At 46.3% G+C, this 26,551-nt stretch overlaps 1 protein-coding gene across 1 annotated transcript in view; it reads left to right on the top strand.

Moving 5' to 3' along the window:
- Positions 1-26,551, top strand: part of LOC146869178 (endoplasmic reticulum protein SC65-like) — a 95,614-nt gene that overhangs the window by 38,066 nt on the left and 30,997 nt on the right. The window contains exon 3 of the mRNA XM_085642154.1: positions 7,765-7,936. Coding sequence (XP_085498280.1) covers positions 7,765-7,936 — 172 coding nt within the window. The remainder of the gene's footprint in view (positions 1-7,764; positions 7,937-26,551) is intronic.

Genomic DNA, 26,551 nt, shown 5'->3' on the forward strand with positions numbered 1-26,551 from the left:
GAGCCGGCCTCTCGACCTGAGGATGCTGTCTGCACCAGTATGGAGTATGGGACTAGTCGTCTGTAGCTCTTTCATTGCAGCCATGTTTCCCTGTAGTTACGTATGTCTCTCCTCCCGTCTCTAGGAGCCGGCCTCTCAAGACCTGAGGATGCTGTCTGCACCAGTATGGAGTATGGGACTAGTCATCTGTAGCTCTTTCATTGCATTGCCATGTGTCCCTGTAGTTACGTATGTCTCTCCTCCCGTCTCTAGGAGCCGGCCTCTCGACCTGAGGATGCTGTCTGCACCAGTATGGAGTATGGGACTAGTCGTCTGTAGCTCTTTCATTGCATTGGCATGTTTCCCTGTAGTTGGATTGGATTGGATTGGATGTGCATTTATAGAGCGCAAATTGCTGCCCGGAGGCGTCCAAGCGCTAAGAATACCGTAAGACCAGACTGAGACACCCGTGGGGAGAAGGGGGGGGTAGGTTAGATTGGGTGAAATAAAAAGGTTTTCAGCTGTTTACGAAAGGCTAGAAGGTTAGGGTTGGCTCTAAGATGCAGAGGAAGGGCGTTCCAGGCCCTCGCGGCGTTGTGTGAAAAAGACCTGCCTCCGGATCTGGATCTCTTTATCCTGGGAACTATTGCCCGGAAGGTCTGACTCGAGCGTAGACTTCTGTTGGGTGTGTAGTGGGTTATTAGATCTTGAGTGATGCTGGGGCCAGTGTTCCAGAAGGACTGATGAGCTATGCACATGGCCTTGAACATAACTCTCTGGCGCACTGGAAGCCAGTGAAGGGTTATCAGTCCGGCCCTAGCTGACTGTCTGCGAGGAATGTTGAGTAGGATGCGGGCTGCGCAGTTCTGGGCCATCTGAAGCCTGCTCAGAGTGTATTCCGGGGCCCCGAGGTAAAGTACATTATTAAAGTCGAGGCGCGACTGGATTAGACCTTGGACAGCTGTTTGTCTGGCCTCCATAGGAAGGAGAGGGAGGATTCTCCTCAGCATCCTCATGATGCCGAAGCAAGTTGCTGAGAGTTTTGTGGCCTGCGTGCTAAAGGACAGAGATCTGTCAAGCCAGACTCCGAGGCTCTTGATGCTATTTTTTGGGGTAGGTGGAGGGCCCAGACTAGGTGGCCACATGGAGGTGGGGAGACTGAGGTCTGGGGGCCCGAGGAGCATCAGCTCGGTTTTGTCTCCATTTAATTTTAAAGATGAGCGGGACATCCAGGTTTTCACTTCCTCCAGGCACTCTCTAAGCCTGCCCTGTGTTGAAAAATTGGCAACCTGCGTCAGGGAGACCACTAGCTGTGTGTCGTCCGCGTAGGAGATGATCTTAATCCCAAAAGGACGGACGACATCTGCCAGTGGCCTCATGTATATGTTAAAGAGTGCAGGGCTTAGAGAGGAACCCTGGGGGACTCCACATTTCAGGGGCCTGCTGGTGGAGACAGACTCACCGTCAAACACGCGGAAGGACCTATCCTCCAAGAATGACTGGAACCAGGACCAGGCTTTGTCTTTGATGCCGACCTGGGACATACGATACAGCAGGGTGTTGTGGCTGACCGTATCAAAGGCCGCGCTGAGGTCAAGGAGGATCACTGCCACTGATCCTCCCTGATCCAGAATATGTCTAGCTTCTTCGGTGACCATGAGGAGAGCGGTCTCGGTCCCGTGTTTCGGTCTAAAGCCTGTTTGAGTTGGGTCCAGTAGATGATGAACTTCCAGGAAGTTTATTAGTTGTTGGTTTATATGTTTCTCCAGGATCTTGCTTAGCCATGGGAGCAGTGATATGGGGCGATAATTGCTCAGGTCGGCGGAGTCCAGGTTAGGCTTTTTCAGCAGGGCTCTGACCATAGCCCGCTTCCACGCTATTGGGACCGTACCGGAGGAGATGGAGGTATTTAAGACCTCCCTTATGATGGGGAGAGTCGTGTGTGCGGCAGCCATTATTATATCTGGAGGGGCTGGGTCATTCGGGGACCCGGATTTTACTTTCCGTGCTAAGGGCTCGAGAGATGCTAAGTCCAGAAGAGGGAAGTGGTTTAGCATAGGTAGGTGTGGGCTGGGCGGGGAGACTGTGGGGAGAGGGGGAGTGACTGAAAGGGTGGAATTTTCCGGGGAGAAAGCAGAGTAGATGGAGCTGATTTTCAGATGAAAGAATTCGGCAACATTGTTACAATGGGAGGATGTCTTATCCGCCTGCAGACGTGGTGATTGTTTGGATAGTTGTTTAATGATCTGGAAGATTTCTTTTGGTCTAGATTTGGCATGCAGGATTTTCTCTGAGAAATATGTGGCCTGTGCTGTTTTTATGAGTGATTTGTATTCACTGATGCTTTTGCGATATAGGGTTCTTTTGACTGCGGAGTAGTCAGAGCGCCAGTGCCTTTCTGATTTCCTGCAGAGACGCTTCTTCTCTCTGAGAACATCTGTATACCATGGAGCTGTTTTATGCGAGCGCTTGAACGTAATTTCCTTTTTAGGGAGAACGGCGTCAAGCGAATTAGTAATCCAGTTGGTATATGCTTGGTTTGCTATGCCAGGGTTATCTTCAATCAGGGGTGGATTCTCTGTGAGTATACTAGTCCAGTTGTCGACTGCTAAGCGAGACCAAGCTCTCATGATTCTCGTAGTGGGAAGGGGTTCGGGGGGTTTGGGCGCAGACCAATTAATGGGAATAAGGAAGTGATCCGTCCAGGGCAAGGGAATAGGAGAGCTGGTTAGAAGGTCATGACAGTTGCTGAAGACCGGGTCCAGCAAATGGCCTTTTTCATGAGTGGGAGATGTGACTCGTTGAGTGAGTCGTAGGGCCGCAAGGTCATCTGTTAAGATTGCCGCCGTGGGTCTACATGAGCCCCCTCGCGGCCATCGTACGCAAACACAACCTCAGCATAATCTCCTACGCCGACGACACCCAGCTGATCCTCTCCCTGACCAACGACCCCGCCGCCGCCAAAGCCAACCTACAAGAAGGGATGAAAGAGGTAGCCGAGTGGATGACGACCAGCCGCCTGAAGCTGAACTCAGACAAGACGGAGGTCCTCATCCTGGGCTCCTCACCCTCCGCCTGGGACGACTCCTGGTGGCCTCCCGCCCTGGGCACCGCACCCAAACCGACAGACCATGCACGCAACCTGGGCTTCATCCTGGACTCCTCCCTCTCCATGACCAGGCAAGTCAACGCCGTCTCCTCGTCATGCTTCAACATCCTACGCATGCTACGGAAGATCTTCTGGTGGATCCCCACAGAGACCAGGAAGACCGTCACCCAGGCCCTCGTCACCAGCCGACTGGACTACGGCAACGCCCTCTACGCCGGCACCACCGCCAAGCTCCAGAAGAGACTCCAGCGGATCCAAAACGCCTCAGCCAGACTCATCCTCGACATCCCACGAACCAGCCACATCTCCGGACATCTGAGAGACCTCCACTGGCTCCCCGTCAGCAAGAGAGTCTCCTTCCGCCTCCTCACCCACGCACACAAAGCCCTACACGACCAAGGCCCGAGCTACCTCAACAGCCGAGTCAACTTCTACGCTCCCAAACGCCACCTCCGATCTGCCAGCCACGCCCTCGCCGCCGTCCCCCGCATCCGAAGAGCGACCACAGGAGGAAGGTCCTTCTCCTACCTGGCCGCCAAGACCTGGAACTCCCTCCCGACCGGCCTGCGCCTGACCCAAGACCACCTCTCCTTCAGGAAGAAGCTGAAGACCTGGCTGTTCGAGCAGTAGCGGCACCCCCTCCCCCCCCAGCGCCTTGAGACCCTACGGGTATGTAGCGCGCTCTAGAAATGTCTTTGATTGATTGATTGATTGATCTGCTGTTGACTCGAAATGAAAATTAAAGTCTCCTAGCAGGATGAAGTTGGACGTGTGTCTCTCCTCCCGTATCCAGGAGCCGGCCTCTCAAGACCTGAGGATGCTATCTGCACCAGTATGGAGTATGGGACTAGTCGCCTGTAGCTCTTTCATTGCATTGGCATGTTTCCCTGTAGTTACGTATGTCTCTCCTCCCGTATCCAGGAGCAGGCCTCTCCAGACCTGAGGATGCTGTCTGCACCAGTATGGAGTATGGGACTAGTCGTCTGTAGCTCTTTCATTGCATTGGCATGTTTCCCTGTAGTTACGTATGTCTCTCCTCCCGTCTCTAGGAGCCGGCCTCTCGACCTGAGGATGCTGTCTGCACCAGTATGGAGTATGGGACTAGTCGTCTGTAGCTCTTTCATTGCATTGGCATGTTTCCCTGTAGTTACGTATGTCTCTCCTCCCGTATCCAGGAGCAGGCCTCTCGACCTGAGGATGCTGTCTGCACCAGTATGGAGTATGGGACTAGTCGTCTGTAGCTCTTTCATTGCATTGGCATGTTTCCCTGTAGTTACGTATGTCTCTCCTCCCGTATCCAGGAGCCGGCCTCTCAAGACCTGAGGATGCTATCTGCACCAGTATGGACTATGGGACTAGTCGTCTGTAGCTCTTTCATTGCATTGGCATGTTTCCCTGTAGTTACGTATGTCTCTCCTCCCGTCTCCAGGAGCAGGCCTCTCAAGACCTGAGGATGCTGTCTGCACCAGTATGGAGTATGGGACTAGTCATCTGTAGCTCTTTCATTGCATTGCCATGTGTCCCTGTAGTTACGTATGTCTCTCCTCCCGTCTCTAGGAGCCGGCCTCTCGACCTGAGGATGCTGTCTGCACCAGTATGGAGTATGGGACTAGTCGTCTGTAGCTCTTTCATTGCATTGGCATGTTTCCCTGTAGTTACGTATGTCTCTCCTCCCGTATCCAGGAGCCGGCCTCTCAAGACCTGAGGATGCTATCTGCACCAGTATGGACTATGGGACTAGTCGTCTGTAGCTCTTTCATTGCAGCCATGTTTCCCTGTAGTTACGTATGTCTCTCCTCCCGTATCCAGGAGCAGGCCTCTCGACCTGAGGATGCTGTCTGCACCAGTATGGAGTATGGGACTAGTCGCCTGTAGCTCTTTCATTGCATTGGCATGTGTCCCTGTAGTTACGTATGTCTCTCCTCCCGTCTCCAGGAGCAGGCCTCTCAAAGCGTGAGGATGCTATCTGCACCAGTATGGAGTATGGGACTAGTCGCCTGTAGCTCTTTCATTGCATTGGCATGTGTCCCTGTAGTTACGTATGTCTCTCCTCCCGTATCCAGGAGCAGGCCTCTCAAGACCTGAGGATGCTGTCTGCACCAGTATGGAGTATGGGACTAGTCGCCTGTAGCTCTTTCATTGCATTGGCATGTTTCCCTGTAGTTACGTATGTCTCTCCTCCCGTCTCTAGGAGCAGGCCTCTCGACCTGAGGATGCTGTCTGCACCAGTATGGAGTATGGGACTAGTCATCTGTAGCTCTTTCATTGCATTGGCATGTTTCCCTGTAGTTACGTATGTCTCTCCTCCCGTATCCAGGAGCCGGCCTCTCAAGGCGTGAGGATGCTATCTGCACCAGTATGGAGTATGGGACTAGTCGTCTGTAGCTCTTTCATTGCATTGGCATGTTTCCCTGTAGTTACGTATGTCTCTCCTCCCGTATCCAGGAGCCGGCCTCTCAAGACCTGAGGATGCTGTCTGCACCAGTATGGAGTATGGGACTAGTCGTCTGTAGCTCTTTCATTGCAGCCATGTGTTCCTGTAGTTACGTATGTCTCTCCTCCCGTATCCAGGAGCCGGCCTCTCGACCTGAGGATGCTGTCTGCACCAGTATGGAGTATGGGACTAGTCGTCTGTAGCTCTTTCATTGCATTGGCATGTTTCCCTGTAGTTACGTATGTCTCTCCTCCCGTATCCAGGAGCCGGCCTCTCAAGGCCTGAGGATGCTGTCTACACCAGTATGGACTATGGGACTAGTCGTCTGTAGCTCTTTCATTGCAGCCATGTTTCCCTGTAGTTACGTATGTCTCTTCTCGCGTATCCAGGAGCCGGCCTCTCGACCTGAGGATGCTATCTGCACCAGTATGGAGTATGGGACTAGTCGTCTGTAGATCTTTCATGGCATTGCCATGTGTCCCTGTAGTTACGTATGTCTCTCCTCCCGTATCTAGGAGCAGGCCTCTCAAGACCTGAGGATGCTGTCTGCACCAGTATGGAGTATGGGACTAGTCGTCTGTAGATCTTTCATGGCATTGCCATTTTTCCAAGGCTGGAACCCCAGCCTCTTGGTTTGTTGCCATCCAGCCACTTGGCTCTGGCCAGGATGAAGACTTGTCCTTCCTTTGGGCTTTTAAGAGTGCAAGCGAATGGCTCTCTCCGGCTCGTCGGGTGAAGACTTCTTGGCATAGAATGTGTTTTTATTTCTCGATTTGTTTCATCCCAGGTTGATTTCCTCACTGTTCCAGTTTGATTTTCAGGATTGATGACGCTTTCTGGCGGTTGTGGTTGTTTTTCTTTTGAAAGAAGGCTACATTTTGCGTGTCTCTTTTAATGTCTGATTGTTTGGGCTTCTCACAATCATTCTTTGCAGAATGTGTCCTTCATATGCCTGTTTGCTGCTGAAGGGCACTTGACTGCATAGCTACAACCCTCTTTTTCATTCACTACCTCAAGGGCCGGCTCTAGAGTTGATGGCACCCAGTGTGATAATCATTTTTGCAACCCCCCCCCCCCTCTTTTGATTCCCTCACGACCACCAGGCAAGAAAGCCCGTCATCTCTCCATAGCCCCTCTCTCACATACATTTAATTTGTTTTAAAGCACTGGTAAAGGCTGACTTTTTTAATAAGAATGTATATCTTTCCAAACAATCACTGTCCAGCAACAGAAATAGATCATGAATGACTGAGGGTGAACATAATGTCCTAATTTATTCTACGCAGTTTGCTGGCAGCTCCTTGAGGGCAGTTTGTAATAGTCACTGTTGTATATTAGGGTTGTATCTCATGAACTGCGGTAACAAATGGATCTCTGTGACACGCCTATTTTCTATTGTCTTCTTTAAGTGCCACAATAAAAATGGGCACCGGTAAAGCCAAGAGGTTTAACCGTGACAATGTGGTGCAATGGCTATTAAAACATATATATGTTTTTCTGCAGGTGAAGTCCCCAAAAATAAACAAGCATTGGCATAGCCAATAGGTCTCGCCTTTGGGACCTTAGAAGTATTTAGTTATGCAGTACAATATCCTTGGTGCAACAACATCAACTGTTGCATGGCTAAACACTTATAAGGTCCCAAAGGCGAGACCTATTGGCTATGCCAATGCTTGTTGAACAGTTGCAATAGTCATTTTGCTGGAGCAGGTGTATTTGGGTGAAGTTTATGTACATTCAGAGCTGCAGTTCACAGGGTCAGCATACAACTAGGAGCTTGACAGAAATCTCAACTGTCTCCAGATACAAACACATTTCAATAAGGACGGTTGCTCATTCTCAGGTCGCTTTTTGCATCTAGAATTATAGAGGGGGAAAAAGAGCCGCGCAGAACAGTAAAAGGAGTGAGTCCAACAAACATAGAAGCTCTGCCTGCGCTCTTGGCATTATCATCATCAAAGTCGTTTATCTGGCCCAAGGAGTATAACATAAGGAATGGGTGGATAGTTCTTTTTGGCTGATTCTCTTGAGAAAATAACCTGTATTTTGGGGTCATAAGGCAGGGTGAGGTAAGAGGCGAAAGCAGCGCCTTCAAGCTTGGCTGTTACTCATATTAAACTGCCCAACACGTGCCCTTTCACCCAACTGATTATTGGCTTATTTACTTGCGTTGGAACTTCACGCCATCACTGTTGTGAAAGCTGCAGATGCGCACGTGAATAACCTTTGACCCTACTTTTAGGCGCTCTTCGTGAAAGCTGTGAAGTCCTACAACAGTGGTGACTTCAGCAGCAGCAGTTCCGGCATGGAGCAGGCACTGTCCGAATATTACAAAGCCTATGAGGACTGCTTGGCGTGCTGCGAGGGCTCCTACGAGGTGCAAGAGAGGAAGGACTTCTACCCAGCCATTGCCGGTGCGTGCCTGTACAAGGCCCCTCCATCTTCCAAATGTGTTTGATGTGCATTGTCTCTTTAGCACAACTTTATGTCTAAATCCTTTCGCACTGATTATATTTTTTCTATTGCTTGCCACAGAAAAACAAGCATTTGCAATGCTATTAGGTCTCGCATTTGTGAGTTAGAGCTATTGATATTGTAAATGGCAATGTTTTTTACCTACGCGTTTTATTTTTGGAGTGAATGTATGTAGTGTGCAAAATCCCTTGGAAAGGTCCTGCACTTCGTAATGAATATAATGAAAAAGACGCAAAGTGTGGATTGTGTCAACAATTGCTTGGCACGTACCTCATGGGTGAAGTGTCGCCACACATGCATACCGTGGTGCTTTACTAATGCGAAACTCATTAATAAAAGTAGTGCTTACAGACTAACCAACGCGATCGGAGCATGTGAATCCAAATCCCGACTTCTCTTTCATTTTCTACACTATGTGACTCACTCTCTTGCGTCTTGGTTATCCCCCAAACACTGGGAGGCAATGAATTATGCCAAGGGGGCGGGGGCAGGGGGGCTTCGGGGGTACATGAAAATGTATTCATTGCCTAGTTGTCAAAGGTCGCCTGGTGCTATTAGTTAAAAGTGTGCAGATTTCATTAAGATATTAAAAGTACTTTACTCGCATCTATTAGAAAATCGACATTAACTAAACAAAATGCCAGAATGTGTGTCAGTTTTAACAGTGTTTTAGACAGTACTGGTTGCTTAGTTTCATTGCATCCATTTTTGGATTTACTCTTTTACACAGCATCCAAAGTAGGTTACCTAACCCCAAAGCCCCGAGTTGTTAAATGACCAATAGAAGGGAGTGTTTTACAGTTGAGCAAATGTGTCCAAATGTAGTTTTGGTAGTGCCATGGAATGATCAGCCAATGAGGTACTCGATGACCAGGTATTTAACTACACGTTCAAAACGTACGGTATTGCGGCTGTTGTTTGTTTGTACACAACCACCTCCCTGAATGTGTTTATTAACACAGAGCTTCATCTACCAGACAGTGCTCACAGAGGGGCGACTAAAGCACAGAACAAAATGTATTCATTTATCCTGAGTGTGAAGGCACCCGGAAGGCTTAGGTGCCCTCCTGGAGAGGCCAGGGATCCTAGCGCTTCTACAGACTCTGCCGTGCTCCTCTGCACCAGCAGGGCACAGTTCAGAATCTGCCGCTTCTGCTAAGAATAGGTGAGGGGGATGATTCTGACGTGAGGCAATGGAGACTGACTTTGTCTGTTTGTCTGCACCAGTCTATTTCTCTACCATCTACCGGGCTCACTGTCATGTATCCATTCATCTCTCTTTGTTAGAGGTGCGCAAGCCAATATATTAATTAACAGGTAGAGCCAGCCAGAGACGAGCCAAGCGTATACGATCCAGTGGGCGAGCCGTGAAAATGATCGGCATGTTAATCATACAGTAAACATGATGTAAATGTGCGATAATGTCTTTTCAGAACTAAAAAAAGTGCATTTCTTTAGCTCGTCACCTCAGTACACAAGATTATAGCACTGAATTGAGAGGAAGTCATTAAAAGTGCTCGTTTTAAGCATGAGTTAAAACACTGCCACTTCTCCCGGCCGACAACAATGCCATTTGTGAACTAAGAGGTGTCAGTTGCCATGCATACCCCAAATGTTGCCTAGAGTCTTATTATATTTAGAGTAACATTAAAATCTAGTTCATTAAACAAGAGAAGTTTTTGTACAGCACGCATCTTGAACGCGCATATTTCAAGGTGGCAATAATAAAGATGAAAACGGAAGTGCCGGCAGGCAAGAAAACACAAATGGGAGTGGGGGGGCTGGGGCAGGTGAGAAGTCACAGACTGAGGGAGGGGGCGTTGGGGTGGGGAGACAGGGAAGAACATTGTGTTAGGAGTAAAGGGGCCAATAGCCGTGGAAGGATACAAATGATGAATGAGGAGGGACTAACAAGCCTCAAACCAATCGGAAGGCAGTATTTAAGACAAAAGCCAATGGGTAGAGAGTGGGCGGAGCTCCCACAAAGCTTCCACACTACAGTATATACTGCATGTCTCGCAAAGCGATGGCAGAGCATTCGCACTGCAACGCTAGTCGAGACCTAAAAGAAAATAGAGTCAGGAGAAAAAGGGCCAATAGCCGTGGAAGGTTATAAATGATGAATGAGGAGGGACTAACAAGCCTAAAACCAATCGGACGGCAGCATTTAAAACAAAAGCCAATGGGCGGAGAGTGGGCTGAGCTTCCACAAAGCTTCCACACTACAGTATATACTGCATGTCTCGCAAAGCGATTGCAGCGCGTGTGCGCTGCAACGCTAGGCGAGACCTAATGAACCTCCCATCTGGCACGACGGTGGTGCTTCTGCTGCATACTACATCTTTAGAGTATGTGATGTCATGATCTCCAGTAAAGCCTGTATAGTTTCAAAGATAAAACAATATACCACACCTCTAAAGCCCCCCCATAAAAAAAAATCTGCATCACCACAAATAAAACACATACCTTTCCAAATGAAACACATTCACCTTCCTTATAGAAGCAAAGTGGCCCATGTCCTGTGTGACATTGTCCACCGGCCAGGACTTTTTAGCCAACAGCACATTGCTCGTTATAAGTCCCTTCCAGTAGGCAATCTGCTATTTGCTAAGAAAGCATAGAATGTTTGAATATGGCACACAAGACATAGCCACATGGCACCAGTGATGTTACATGAGCTGAGAAAGCAAACCCAATATGTTGTAAATAAAAAAGAAGTAATTTTACTAATAAAGTGTGCATTTGTAAAGCGCACGTTCACCCGTAGGTATCTTGGTGCTGAATGACAGATGCTTCTTGTTACCCAACGGTACTCATTTTATCGACTTCAGATAGATGAAAGGCTGAGTGGACCTGCCGCAATTTGAACCTGTGACCATGAGGTCGAACACAGGCCCCGGATGTAGGCATGAGTCCACGGAGTCATCAGACCCTACATATCCCAGACTATATTTCAGTACATTTGATATTTTCCACTTCCGGCCTATGATCAGTGGATACTCCTTCCTATCCCTGATGGGGGATAAAATATGTGCCTCAAATAGGATGGCGACATTCCTTCACATTGTATGCGGTTCCCACATGCCAGATGTGCCTGTTCCTGGTGGTGATATCCCATCTGTACAATTGCAATGACTTTTATTATGTAAGGGGTGAGAGCCCTCAGGCGCTTTACAACCAGAATGAAACATCTGCACAAGAGGTGCCACTTTGACAAACGTTAAGAGATCTGCCCCTCTGAGGAGGGGTGAAGTCTGAAACTGACATCAAAAGTGACTGCCAGTCCAGCACTTGCTCCCACAGAGGGGCAAACACAGCCTTATTAGAGCTTCACTTGAAGACATTAGAGGATTTGGGTAATGTTAATGATGCTTGATTTGTCTACAGCCTTTGAGACCCTTGCTCCCTGTTGTATATTGTCCAGGGTTAGGGAAAATGGAGGGGTATCGGGCAACACCGCTGCTTTGGGTTCGGCAAGCGGTCAAGGATTAGAGTGGGTGACTTTTCGTTCCCCACCTTTTTGTCCACTACAGCGTTGATGCCCAGCCTCTCTAACAGCTGCTCCTGGACCAGATTGGTGCTTTTCACAGTTACGCTGATGATACCCAGACAGTGTTCCGTCTACCATGAGCCTGGACAGTGATGTTGCCATGAGATAGATCAGCCCGTCCGAGCTTATCTGGCGCAGCAAAGTCAGATTGGCATTGTGCACCCACTCTACCATTTGACCCCACATACTCCTTATTATTGGTTTTCCACACCAGTTACTCAGTTTATCAAGGAGGAAAGTGAGTGAGCTCAGTTCTTCTTCGAAGATAATTTTAACCTTTCCTAAAATATCCCTTATGAGACTTGCTACCCATTAAGTTTGAGCAACATCTCCAGTGTCGTTATGTACGTTTGCTGGAATCGCATCGCCAGAAGAGCAATGAATAACGCCGCTCTGTTCATCAGAGCTTTAAGTGGACTTTAGAGTGCGACGGGAAGAGGTCTCTTTTTGGCAGCCACAGTGGGTTTAGCAGTAGGTTTAGCAGGCCTTGGGGACAGCCAGTAATTGAGTTCCTTCTCAGGCCTTCTTGTCCTTCTTGATGGCTCCCACAAACGGACTGTTTAGGGCTTCTTAGTAGAACACACTGCGGACCTGTCAAAGCACCTTGTGGATCCAAGGACAGAGACAGTTGTCTCAGTAAATTCTATCTCCACGGCCACTACACCTATGGCTCTTTGCAACATTCTGTCAGTAGAGGTGGGGTTTGGGGACAGCAAGGGCGACTGGGACCTCCCTTGGTGGTTCCTTTTCCCTATGGTGTGAATAAAAGAATTTGATGGTTGACTACAGGGAGAACACCCTGCCACAAGAATAGAATCACTCACACTGCAGAGTACTTGTATCCGGGAAGGCACAATAGATGAAAGATACAAGTGAGGTGGCCCAGCCTCGTCCGGCTACAGATGTGCCCGCTCTTTGACGGGGTACGCGCCTGGTTGCGTCCCATGCAGCAGGAGCCCAGCAAGAGTTTGTAGGTGCCTTCTGGTGCAACTAAACAGCTTAGTCGGCTTCCTGCCGCAGGGAAGTCTGGGGCTTGTAGTCTGGTCTGGCCCCCACCACCACCGTCAGCACAACCGCAACACTGGTGTAATCCGGAGCACTGCTTGAATGAGGAACAGCCTGAGCTTTCACGCGTGGGCTCAAATCCAGCTCAGCGGAAACTAAAACCCCATGTGGGGATTATTCAGGAGACACAAACATACCTCAAGTGCTTAAACCTGACCACTGTGCACTGTTGCCATGGGCCAGTGACACCAATTTAACATATAACACCACTTTATGCAACTTGAATGCACAGATTATAAACAGATCCTCATTAGCATATAAAGAAGCACTTTCAAAGCAAGAATTTTGACAAAAAGCAAGAATTTTTACAAAAAGAAACACGTCAACATGATTTATTCTGTTTTTTAAAACAGAAAATAAATTTCTTCTGGGAAATCTATCAAGTTTCTCTGTTCAACATCCAAGCCCAATGCATTTCGGGCCAGACGGCCCTTCTTCGGGGGCTAAAGTCTACAAATGACAGAAAAAATGACATGAAAACAATGTGCAGGGAGTGTCAGTCTCATTTCAGTCAATTTCTACTGCCTAGTATAGTAAACACGGTCTAAAGACATCTTATTATAAGTAATAATATGGGTGTGTCCGTGTCCTACTGCGTCTGTCATTGTTGTCGCACATGCGAAATTTGTGTGCTCTGTTAGAAACAGTCCTTGTGTTCTAGTGTGAACTATGAATGATGTTGCCAGTATATAGTGATAGATGTTGCTCTTATAAAGTGAAACCTCCACTTTCAAAACCCGCAGAACCCTATATCCACATTGGTGATGCCAATACATTCACACGTGAATTAAAAAAAAAAAAATAATACTAGTGCTCCAAGCAAATAATGTCCCGAATTACAAACTTATCGATGAACTCTCCTATATCAATCTGTAACAGATAACTCAACAGGTTGTTAAAACCTACCGGTGCCTTAAATATCACCTACCTAGGTGCATGAGAACAACATAAACGTACTGACCTGAAAAATGGTGAATGCACCTCTCTTATTCATTTATTTAGAGTCTTGTAAAGCGCCCGAATCGCCCACTAAAGGGTATCTCCGCGCTGCGGGAGTGCTAGGAGTGGCAGGAAAGGAAATCAAACGATCGCAGTTTTCAAGAGCTTATGGAATCAAAGATAGTCAGCACAATTCCAGAGGTGGCTGGGAAGTGAATTCCACAGGGAAGGGGCCAGATGGTAAAAAGATTTCCCTCCGATGCGGGATTTCTTAATACGAGGCAACAACAAGAGTGATTTAGAACTAGAAGGTAGAGTTCTGGAAGGTAGATAGCGAATAGGTTTATCTGCTAGATAGCTAGGGCCATTACCATGGATTGCCTTATGCACTATGCAGCAGATCTTGTATTGAATTTGCTTGCGAATGGGTAGCCAGTGCAGACCTTGGAGAAGTGGCAAAGAGGCGGTCCTAGCAGGAGAGGGCGGGCAGTGTTTTGGACCACTTGAAGTCTGTTAAGAGAAGACTCATTGGCTGAAATCAGGAGGGCATTACAGTAGTCTAATCGACTGAATACCAGCGCCTGAAGGAGAGTTTTTCAGACAGTCATGGGGAGAAGAGGGAAAGCCCTTCTCAGGAGGCTCAAGGCATGGTAGCAAGAGCCCGCAATGGTCGCAACTTGATCCTTCATCGTTAATTTCTGGTTTATATGTACTGCTAGGTTTTTTACCACTGTTTTTGTGACGGGGGCATCACCCAGGTCAGCAGGCCACCAATCAGGGGACCAGAGTAGGGGTGCTTCTCCAAACAGCATAATCTCTGTTTTGCTGGTATTTAGTCGAAGAAAATTGTTCCGCATCCAGGCTGATATGGCTATCAAGCCTTCACAGAAGTTTGATTGGGTATTGGGAGAGTTTTTGTCAAACGCCATTAGAAGCTGGGTGTCGTCAGCGTATGAGATTGGGATGAAGCCCAGATCCCTTAGAAGATTTGCCAGGGGAGCCACATAAATGTTATCTAGAGTGGGACTGAGGCACGATACCTGAGGCACCCCTATAGTCAGCTCCGATGGTTGGGAGCGGAAAGTGCCAAGATTGATGGTTTGGGTGCGGTGGGTTAAGAAGCTGGCTAACCACTGGAAAGCAGAGCTCTGAACTCCGATGTCTATTGAGTAGGATGGAAAGGGATATTGTGTCAAACGCCTTCTTGAAATGCGATGGATATAAATAACAAGCTTGGTCTGTAAAACATAAATCCGCACAGCCACACCATGACTCTAAGTACTCACGAGATCCAAGGTGAATATAGTCTCAACTATCTGGAATCCTATCTGTAACTGCTCACCTGGATCTTACCGTCGAAAAAACGCTCGATACTCTGCACTAACGGCTTGAGTTTGGCGTGTGCGACGCGCTCATAACTCATAATAAGTGGCACCAATTCTATAAAACAAACGACGGACTCAGGAGCTTGGAAGCTCTCACTGAATGTAAATGTGATTGCCATCTTTGAGTAAAGAAAAATTATAGAGTGAAAAAAGTCGACAAGGAAAAGGTGTAAAAAAAACATATGAAGTGAACACAATATCACTGAAAAATATCCATCGTGAATAGATGCACTACAAACTTTTTGGGCACGTAACTGTTCACCTGAAACTTCATGGACAAAAAAACGCTCAATGCTTTTCACGAACAGCTGATGTTCAGCTTGTATGAGGCGCACAACACTCAAAAATAAGCAGGGTAGATTACATGAAACAAACAACGGACTCAGGAGCAAAGGATCTCTCACTACATGGGAACGTGGTCGTCATACTCAAATAAAGAAAAGACTGATATGGTACAGAAAATAAAAATCGATAAGGTCAACACAATGTCATTACATAACCCATCGTGAGTAGATACTCGACAAACTATTCTATCACGTGAGCAACATACTCAGACTACTAGCAACACCGAGAAATGAAAAACAATAGTGTTCTACCCAATTCTGCCACATCACACACAAACAATAATCCAAACTCATGTTCATCATGGACTCTCAAGGTTGTAAGAGATCGTGTCCTATGTAGAAGTAAGTGGTCGTGAATGGTCGGCATGCACGTCATCCTGTTTTGTGTTGGGACACATCTGGATTATAGAATCAGGATTCACATGACTATACAATCGCAAAACATATTACCGTTATAGGAAACAACTCGTCAATTTTTTCATTTAAACCCTTCGGATGTTGTGTGTCTAGTTTCCTGATCCAGGAAATTTCTCTTTGTAGTAGTGATCTCGTGACATCTTTGCCAGGAGTGAGTATTACGGTCTCTATGACCTGGAATTTATTCTGTGCGCTGGTGTGTCTGGCCTCTGTCCAATGAACTGCTAGACTGCTTGTTGTCCACAAGGACACTACGCAGTAAATCCAATTCTTAGAATTGCCGTTGGGAGTGTGTCTTAGTGTAATGGTTTCTCCCGCCATGGGGTGCTGAATCTTAGTGCCAATTATTACATTGTTGCAGTGCACACAGTTAAGCCATTTCCTGGTGCCAGCGGTTGTGACGTTTCTCCGGGAGTCATCGTTATCAAAAGTTCTTTAAGATTCTTTGACCTTCAGTATGCGTGCAGCGGTTTTTCTTTAAAGAGATCTTTGAAATCTGTTTTGTTCCTCAATATCTCTCATCTGTTATTAATGATTTTCTTAATCTTTGCAGAACTGGTGGAGTATTTAGACACAAAAACCTGTCGTTGTTGGTTCTTTTTTGGGTGTTTAGTCATTAATGCAGTTCGACTTGGTCTCTTCATGCGATCAATGGCTCCATTCAAGATTTTTCTGGATATCCCCAGGAACTACATTTCTGTTTCTGAATCCTGGTATTTTCATCAAGAGTTGTGGTTTGTGAGCAGATCCTCTTCATGCATAGACACTGAGAATATGGTAAATTTTGAATAAGATTGTTGGGATGGAAACTTGTAAACAGTAACGCGTTGTTTTCATCCGTCTCTTTCCGATGGACTTGGGTTTGGATGCCGGAATCTGTTTTGATAATGAGTACATCAAGAAAAGCGATAGATTCGTCACTGATGGTATGAGTAAATTTGTAAATTGTAATATAAATTGATACTTGTATAGCGCACTACTCACCCGCCAGGGTGTCAAGGCGCTTGTACAAATACCGCTGTGGAACCCATCCTGGCTTTCCCTGTGAGGCGTCCACTCCTGGGCACCCCCAAAGGTGGAGGCCAGGCATCCTTAGCATTGTGGGGGCCATTGTGGAGATTAAGCAAGCTATTGCCCAGAGTTGCAGAGTGGGACTCCATGATCGGAATAGGCGCCGAGGCGAGAATTATCAGGTCCGTGGAATTTTTTAGCCCAAGACCCGCCGAGGCGGGGAATTGAACCCTGGTCCCGGGCTAGACCTCTGCATCAGGGTCTGCCGCTCTAATCATTGAGCCACACTTCTCCACTCAAATTGAATGTGATCATCAAATGTGTTAAGTTGTGTATTCTTCAGTTCAAGACTCTCACGGGTGTTGGTACACATCAACAAAATATCATCTATATATCTGCAGTACAGTAGAAGCGTGTCTGTCCATTCCTTGTCTCCACACGGTCTTTCTCAAATTTAGCCATGAATGTATTGGCATACGTCGGCGCCACTGCAAAGCCCATTGTTGTGCTCCTAGTCCTGTTTGTTTCAAAAGGGCCCATTCTACAGCTTCCATTCCACCCGAGTGAGGGATTGAAGTGTAAAGGGAGTTTGTGTCTATGGTGCAGAGTATGCATTCTGCCCTGCAACGCACGCGAGACCTAAAAAACGGTGATAACTGAAAGCTGTAATGGACTTGAATTGTCCTCTTGAAAGAAAAAAAATCTGATAACTTAAAGGAAACAATAATTGTAGCCTTAATGAAAAGTGCATTTTATATATATATGTAATAATGAAGCTGAATTTGTGAATTAAGCGTTGACATACCGAAACACCTGACTGCATACCTGTAATACCAACATTGGACACACGATGGCAGCAGAATGCAATGAATGTGAAATTATTAAACTGATCCGTTTCACTGTTGCCAGTATGGCAGCAAAAAGCAATGTTTCATTCTTCAGTTTGCCAGGTCGTGTGCTGTCTGGCTTTTATTAGTCTCTAAAATCAGTCAACTTACGCTTTGTGTAGCCAAATACTAAAGATGCATTAACAAAGTCAATAGGTCTGTTTAGGAATGAAAGAGCCTTTCGGGTCATTGATGGAATGAGGCACTCAACAAATCCTCATAAATGCACGCTGTCACTCATTGTTGCACTGGTGCATCCAGCCATTCATCCACTGACTCATTATTACATCCACCGTCACACTCAACCGCAATAGAACACACACAAATTCAACAAGATATGCACAACAACTCATTGCAGTAACAAAGGTAAACATAGCAGTGTGTGTCCATCTTGCAGTGGTATGGTTGTTTTAAAAAGTTCCAGCATGGCCTCCACCTTTAGAACCAGCGATAATCTCACGTTACCTTGTTGATAGGGACAGGAAAACTTAGCCATGATATCCTCCTCCCATAGGATATCATGGCTAAGTCAGAAAAATACCAGACGTAAAAAAGCAGCGTTAACCGCGGTTAGCGCTGCTTTTTTTGTCTCTAACAGGGTTAGCGACATTCTTGATAATAGGGGAAATGTCGCTTAGCAACATTTCTCCTATTATTTTACTCTGGAACGCCCCCTTTGCATCTCATTAGAGATGAAAGGGGAAGCGTAGAGTAAAAGGGTGCTAACATGCAAATTTGCGTGTTAGCACCCTGTTGTTGATAGGGCGCTAGTTTTATCTCTCCTTTTTTGGCTTTTAAAGCCAAAAAAGCAGAGATAAAGCCCTTGTTGATATGCCCCGTGGAATGGTAAAACAATGATAAACTATGGACTACCGTATTCTATAACGGTTGCGTGGTTTAGAGGGAGTGGCCACATGGGTTCAAACACACTGCAGACTAAATGCATTTAGGGAGTGGCAAGCAGGCGGCACGTCAGACATTGCATCTTAGGTATTCAGTATCTTCTTCAGTATTCTCTTAAGACAAATGTAAATAAATATAGGAGAAGCAAATAAATGAAAGGGGAACTATAAAGGGATAAAATTGAAATCTAAAGGACTAGCCACCCACCCCTGACCCTGACGCACACTTGTTTTCAGGTGGATGCACATACACAATCAGCTAATGCTATCATTCACAGAGCAAGAGAGACAAAGACTGATGTGACCTGAATGATTCATTACCCCATGCAGTGCGCTGTCATAGTTGGAAGCAGAGTGTAACTGACCCTCAAAGCAGTGGCAGCAGCGGGCAGCCACAAAGCCCTTTGTGTATCTATCCATCTATGAACAAAGCTTTGTGTCGGCGAGACGTCCAAAGAAAGGGGCTCTCCAAGGTGGCATGCAGTCACTGTAATTCATTCAGCGGACACAAATGCTACCAACATGTTTCGGCTCTACGAGCCTTTCTCAACTCCTTGAGTAAGGCTCGCAAATCCAAACCGTGTTGGTAGCGTTTGTGTCCACTGAAAAAATTTCATGACTGCATGCCACCTTGGAGAGCCCTTTTCTTTGGTCGTCTCACAGACGCAAAGCTTTGCTCATGTGTATTACAGTGGGGTGTCGCACCCGCCACGGAGCACCCGAATATCGTTGGATGTGACCACTTTTTGCTACACAAGGAAACATATATATTAACATTACTTAATTATTTTTTTTATGCAAGATCCTTGTAGACAGTTAAGCCTGTTAATAAGTCTTCTGAAGAGATTCTAGCAAGAAATATAACTGCAAATCTTCTACCTGTAAGATTTCTCAAAGGGGGCACCAACACCAAAATCCTTCTCTACAATGGTTATCTGTGAGATTTCATTTAACAAAATATCTGACTGCAGGCTTTAACAAAGCTCAAAAACACTCCATATAAAGGCATATAGACTTTGACATGTGTTATATCATAAATAGGTCTGGTGTTCTGCCATTGTCATAACTTTTCATAATAAGCAGATGAGGCCTACGGTATCGGAAGTAACTTTTCCTGGTGAACCCCTCAGGCTTATACCTGAGTTGGTTATGGCCCATCACAGTAACCAACTTGGGCCTAACGAATTGAGCTTAAGCTTTTCCTCAAGGCAACCATGAGGCAAACATTCATAAAATTACAAAAGTATTCAAAATATTATGCATCCGAACAGGGCTAAGCAGAATCCTCACAGTGCAAATCTTCTATTTCCACAGTTTGTCAGAGGGGCAACCAACACTGAAATCCCTGCATACTCAGATTAAACCTTCCCACAAGGCAACCGTCGAGCATATGTCATAAAAATAAAATATTAAACGTCTCAATTTCTCAAAATTAGTACTCACTTTGATTTTAATGCACATTTAAATACAAATGAGGCAAATGGAACCTCAGCATTGATGGTCTCAGATATGTTTTATGTCTTGTTTTCGAGGGCCCCACATCTTATTTACAGTCAAATGGCGCAAAAATCATCCAAAGACTTGAACACAAAGAGGGAAGTCAGGCTAAACAGAACCGGGGGCTAGGATGTAAACAGCCATGTTTCAAATGTTTACGAAAGTCCAAAAGCTTTTCAGATCCAGCAATGCCGCTGGGTACGGTGTCCCATAGTTTGGCCACCTCATAAGCAAGAGAGCGCCACCCCGATCTGCCATTGCGAAGCTTGGGCACCATCGCCTTCCTCCTGTAGGTGGAACGAAGGGGCCTGTTGGGCACATGACACTAAAATATCGACTGGAAAAACCTCCGACCCATTTTATGCAAAGCCATAAAGGCCAGGATTAGAACTTTAAAAATGACTTGTTTCCTGACTGGAAGCCAACCGAAGTCTGAAGACCTCTGGCAAATGAGAGATGTTTTGGAATGCCATAAAAAGCTGTGCCGCTGCTTTTTGGATGACCTAGAGTTTATTAAGGGAAGCTTGGTTGATGTTCAGGTAAGGAGCGTTACAATAATCCGGGCGGGAGGACACCAGTGCCATGGATCACAGATATGCAAATCCCTGCTGGAATCAACGGAAAGACCTTTTCCATCAATCTAATAATACAGAAGCACATGCTGGTCGTGCGATTAACTTTTAGGCTGAATGTCAAGGAGTTGTCAAAAATAACCACTAGGTTCTTGGCTGACTCGACCAGAGTAGGGAGAGGACCGCAAGACTCCATCCATAACAGCTCAGACCAAATGGACGGCTGTGCTCCAAACACGAGAACATTTGTTTCATCAGCGTTCAGCTTAAGAACATTTTCTTTCATCCAGTTACTAATTCTGGCCATACAGTTCTTAGACCTGTGTGCCACCAAGGGCACACTGTCGGTTATCGACACAATGATTTGAGTGTCGTCTGCATAGGACAGCACCCGAAAAACAAAAGTTCTAAGCACAGTCGCAAAGGATGAGACATAGAGATGAAAAAGGGTAGGGCTCAGTGTGAGCCCTGTGGCAGCCCACAAGGAAGTTTAATAGCGTTAGCCCATAACTGTCTGCAACTTACAACTTGCACTGTGCACTAGAAAATAATGCAACAGACGGAGCGATTTGCCCTCCATGCCCAGTTGCAGTAAACAATTTATCACGAGATTCAGGAACACCGTATCGAAATCATCATCATCATAATAACTTTATTTCGGCCATAAGACCATAAAAGTACAATAAAATATATACAAGTACAAGAGTAAGACCATAAATACAAAAAAGAAATTTTTAAGAAGTTATTAAACAGTAAGTTATCATGATTATTTAGCAGTAAAAAAGAATAAAGGCTGAAGGCTAGACCATTGTTAAATAAAACTCATCCTTCTCCGCCACATCCCATATAAATAGCGGGAGACTGCATAAACAATAAGAGGATCAGTGTCATAAGTCAGGACTCTACAGACTTGTACACATTGTCTGAGGCCCAAATTTTTGCACAGAGGAATAAGCCAACATTTTCGAATCATGCTATATGCTGGACAAAAGAACATAATATGGGTGATATCTTCATTACAAGTTTTGCAAGCTGGACAAATGCCCTCCATCTGTTTTTCCCATCTAGATGTTAGCGCCCCGATTGGGAGAGAGCCATGTCTCAGCTGAATATATAATTTTCTTGCTAGAGGAGGCTGTACTAGGTCCAAGAATACCTCCAGCTTAGAGTCAGTTTTCACCATTAAAAACTCAGAGGTCAACCTGCCCAAGGAGGTCGAGCAGCATAGTAATTTAGAGTTATATAATCTAACAGCCGCCAATATCTCGGACCTTTGAGTCCTCTCGCAGCTGGTACCCAGCGAATCCCAAAGTTGGGGCAAACCGACTTGATAGAGGGAAGTCTTTATATGGAGTAGCCATGGTATTTTCTTGTAGTTTAACTGTCCCCAGATTGCATTAAATTCCACTCTAAAAATTGCAAGCTCAGGGACAGACCAGAGCCTTCTCCAATAAAGTAATGGTCGGGCAGCCGCCAGTTCACTGACGGATTCCAGATCCATGTCCAGGCGCAGTGGTATAAGAGGCGTGCTCAGGGGGAGACCAACTAAACCACGCATAAAGGCTTGTTCTACCTTCCGTAAATTGGATGTATTTGTGTGGCCCCAAAGTTCAGCAGCATACAAGGCTGCTGACCTCACCTGTGTTTTATAAATCTCTAGTAGAGGGGTGACAGGTTTAAATATAGAGATTCTATGGAATCTGCTGATACCCCTCGTTATCTGAGATAGCCTCAGGGAAGATTTGGCTACTTGAGCGTCCCAAACGAAATGCTCAGTCGGCGTGACTCCCAGAAATATAAAGGTCTTGACTCTTTCTAGGGGTACACCACCTAGTACAGGGTTCGGACGCGTGTGCCTCGGAGGATTGAAGATCATAAACTTAGTTTTCCCCAGGTTGATCTCCAATCCCCGCGAGGCGCAAAAGGTCAAAAACCCGTCCAGAACCCGCTGGATGCCCGATGATGTCCGCGAACATCAGAGCGGGCACCTGACCAGAGGCCAAACGCGGGGCATCATTATCCCTGAGACTATTTAGATCATCGATCAGTCCATTTACATATAGGCTGAACAGTGTAGGGGCCAGTACGCAACCCTGGCGAAACCCCCGAGTTACAGGAAAGCGAGCTGATAGCTCCCCATTCTTCCCACATCTCACCTGTGCGAAGTTCCCTGTATGAAGACGAACCAGCACATCAAGTAGGTAGGATGGGAGACCAAGTTCCTTCAGCACCATCCAGAGTTTCGCCCTGGGTACCAGATCAAATGCGGCCCACAGGTCCACAAAAACAAGGTAGAGGCTGCCACCCTCCACTCTTGCAGTTTTCCAATACAGGACCTGGAGCCGGAAGATCTGGTCCAGGGTAGAAATACCCGTTCTAAAACCGGCTTGTAAGGGAGTCTGTATTTTGTTCACCTCCATCCAATCTAATAATCTATTCAGGAGAATTCGGCCCAGCAGTTTTTGAGTGGTGTCCAATAAACTGATGGGTCTATAGTTGGATGGGGCTAATGGGCAGCCCTTCTTAAAAATTGGAACAATCTCGGCTCCAAGCCATGTGTCCGGCAATGCGGAACCTTGCTGAACCGCATTAAACAGAACAACCAGGTAAGGGGCCCAGATTTTAGGTTGAGAACGGAAAAGGTCCCCCGGGAGATTGTCAAGACCTGGTGCTATATTTAGGGGCAGTCCCTCAATTGCAGATTCGACCTCTTTAAAAGAAATTGAGTCTGGATAATTGGCCTCATTCCTATCCTGAGGGTCCTGGGAACTAATCCCTATCCCAATGCCCAAAAATCCCGGGTAACTATAATCGAGGGGGGAGTCTAAGGATACAACAGTCCCATGAGATGGTGTATTAACCTGCTCCTGACACACAGATGCCCTCAACTCAGGACTTGAGTAAAGTTCTTTAAAATGCGCCTCCCACACTAAGGGAGCAATATTTGGCACCCCTTCCTCTCGGTCGTCTCTCAATGTTGAAGAGGCAATGCCCCAAAAGGTCTTAGGATCCTTAGAGAGGAGTGCTTGTCTCAGATCATTCCATCTGGATTCCTCACACTCTCTCTTAGCCCTGGTCAATTCCTTCTTATACAGTATTCTAGATGCTCTAATTTTAGGGGTAACTTTAGATTTAATTGCTGCAAGCATATCTCTCTTTGCTATTTTACAAGCATGGTCAAACCAGGGGTGTGTTCTGGACCTTGACTGCCTAGTCCCGGTAACTGGGTAAAATATCTCTCCTAGACTCATAGTCAACTTCCTATGTATCTCTATAGCCTGCCTAAAAGAAACAAGACCCCCCATTTCACTAATGAGTGGAGTGGCAATCTGATAAATTTCTGCAAGACGAGTCGGTGATTCCAGACATATTGGCCATTTAACCCTTCTCCTATTGTTAGATATAATGAAAGGTGGTGCAGCCAGCTTTAAACTTGGATCTGGGTTGGATAAGCCAAATACACCCGGCTTAAGCGTCAGAACCAGGGCATTATGGTCACTATCGTGTCTTAATACAACCCTAAAGTCTTTAAGCTTGTCCCAGTGCTTAGCTTCCAGTAAGATGTAATCTAAAATGGAAGTACTATTAGACCTACTAAATGTGGGTAGACCAGAGCTAGCATTATCAAACCTTCCATTGCACGCCCACAAGGACATTGCAAGAGTAAAGGATTTGATTTGCAATACCAGCTTGGTCCAAGCCCTTACTGGGGTAATCACGGGGGCTGGAATACACCCAAGCGAATCGACTTCATCTTGGTTGCCATAATCAGGAATACTCAAAGGTTCGTACTGGCAGTTAAAATCGCCACCCAAAATTATTGTTATTGAGGGATCAAGTGACTGGATGAAAAGGTCAAGTGCGATAATAGTACTTGATTCATTTCCGTTCGTAGTGGGCCTAGAATAGATATTTATTATGGCCACTCGTGACTTATCAGGAAGGATTAGTAGAACACATTGGATATCTAGGGAGTTTGTTCCAAGCTCAGTGGCCTGTATTCCTAAGTGTGTTCCTACCCAGATAGATAGGCCACCCGAAGGGCGGCCCTTGCCCCTGGATACTGCGGGGATATCAAAGGTCGCAAAACCGAGACATGCACTCCCTTCCAGGGCCCAAGTCTCCTGCATCAGGCAAATATCATACTTTGCCTTAAAGGTGAACCACTCCGGTACTAGTAATTTATTCTTTAATCCCGCTATGTTCCATGAGAGAATCGTTATACACCCTTGCTTCATTTTTTCAGTAGCTTGCTCACACCCCTGTTCTTTTAAGGGGGCCTGATCTCGAATACCTTCTATTCTCTTTTGTACCCTCCTAGTGTCAGTAGGGCAAGGATCATTGCCAGAGGGTAGGGACAAAATATTCTCCACTAATCCAGAACCATCCGTACATTCAGTAATACTCGGTTCTGGGATAGGGGTTTCAGTGTGGATCAGTCAGTCAACCTCCTCTAAGACACTAAACCTGTTCCAATGGGCATATGACTGGAAAGGCGGATTGGGATTTAAGGGGCATTCCAGAGGTGACTTCCAATGTCGTGGTCCCTCTAGGTGGCAAGTAATGGTTCCTATCATATTGGGGCCTCTGCGTACAATTCAAATTAAAATCCGCAAACAGGCCACGCATGACCAGAACTGCATTTCCACCCCGATCGACCTGACCTCTGATACAGTCAGCTGCCACCACTAGGGCAGTCTCTGTACTGTGGCTACTCCTGTAACCCGTCTGGAATGGATCAGGGAGACCGTGAGTATCAATAAATGTAACCAATTCCTTGTTCAAATGCTTCTCCAATATTTTAGCAGGAGGGGGCAGTAATGAAATTGGGCAATCGTTTTTGAAATCCTCAGTTTATGTTTCTTGAGCAAAGGAGTGACACATGCTTCCTTCCATGGCCTAGGACCTTTTCCAGCCTCTACGGCCTTACTAAAGCTCAGTGCATGATGCTCAGCAACTATATCTTGGGCAAGTTGTGAGATATTAGAAGAGCAGGGATCCAATGGCGAGCCAGATTTAATGCCCATCAAAAGTTCTAGAACTTGCGGCCTCGTAATTTGTTAAAAACCAGACAGCACTGGAGAACGCTTCAAAGAAGAAGGAGAAGAGGCCATAGGCAAGGTCTCCTGATCACAAGGAAAATCAAACTCAGAGTGAATATTGAAAATGTAGCTCTAGAAAAATGTCTAACTCATCACCAAAAGCTTGAGAAGTATTAAAAGGCTGTAGAGAACGAAGATTACATAAAGAGTTAACAACTTAAAAAAGCTCATTAAAGGAGTTTGTAGCGGACCTGATTTTCTCTGTAAAGAAAACAGATTTGGCCTAGAAAATGGTGACTTATAAAAAAGTCACAGCACTTTATGTTAACTCTTTTCGTCTGGATCGAAATTTAAGTGCCATCTGCACTCCTGCCAGCGGCATGACCGCCTGAGTTCTTTAAGCCGTTCTGAGAACCAGGGAGCCGGAGGCTTACTTCTTGTATGCCTCCTTACTTCCAACAGGGCAAGTGTCTCTAAAGCTGCATTAACCCAACTCTCAACGCCCTCAGGAGTGAGACCCATGAATGAACATGCACTTGAATAGGAGGTCGTAAGAGCATTCTGCGAATCAATGCCAGAGACCTTTTCCCGAGTCCTATTCAAATGGGGCGAGTTCGGCGATCTAGGAGGGCCCACAAAGGAAAGAGAAGGGGTCACCTTGAAGCCACCACTGAATGATCTGACCAGCTAAGAGTGATAATGTCCTTAATTCTAATTGTGAAGATATGTCCCGCCCCATGAGAGGGAGAATGAAGTAGCTGAGAAAATCCCAGACTGGACATCAACTCAAAGCAATGGAGTCCTGGCACCTAAAAGCCTCTAAATGAAATTTAAATCCCCCAGGGAGAGTGAAACTCAAACTTACTGAACAATGTTCTAAAAAATGACCCCAAGTCGATATGAAGCTGGCGCGCGAGCCTGGAAGGCGATAAACCAAGAGACC

Source organism: Triturus cristatus, chromosome 1_1 (genome assembly GCF_964204655.1).
Source record: "Triturus cristatus chromosome 1_1, aTriCri1.1, whole genome shotgun sequence".
NCBI lineage: Eukaryota > Metazoa > Chordata > Amphibia > Caudata > Salamandridae > Triturus > Triturus cristatus.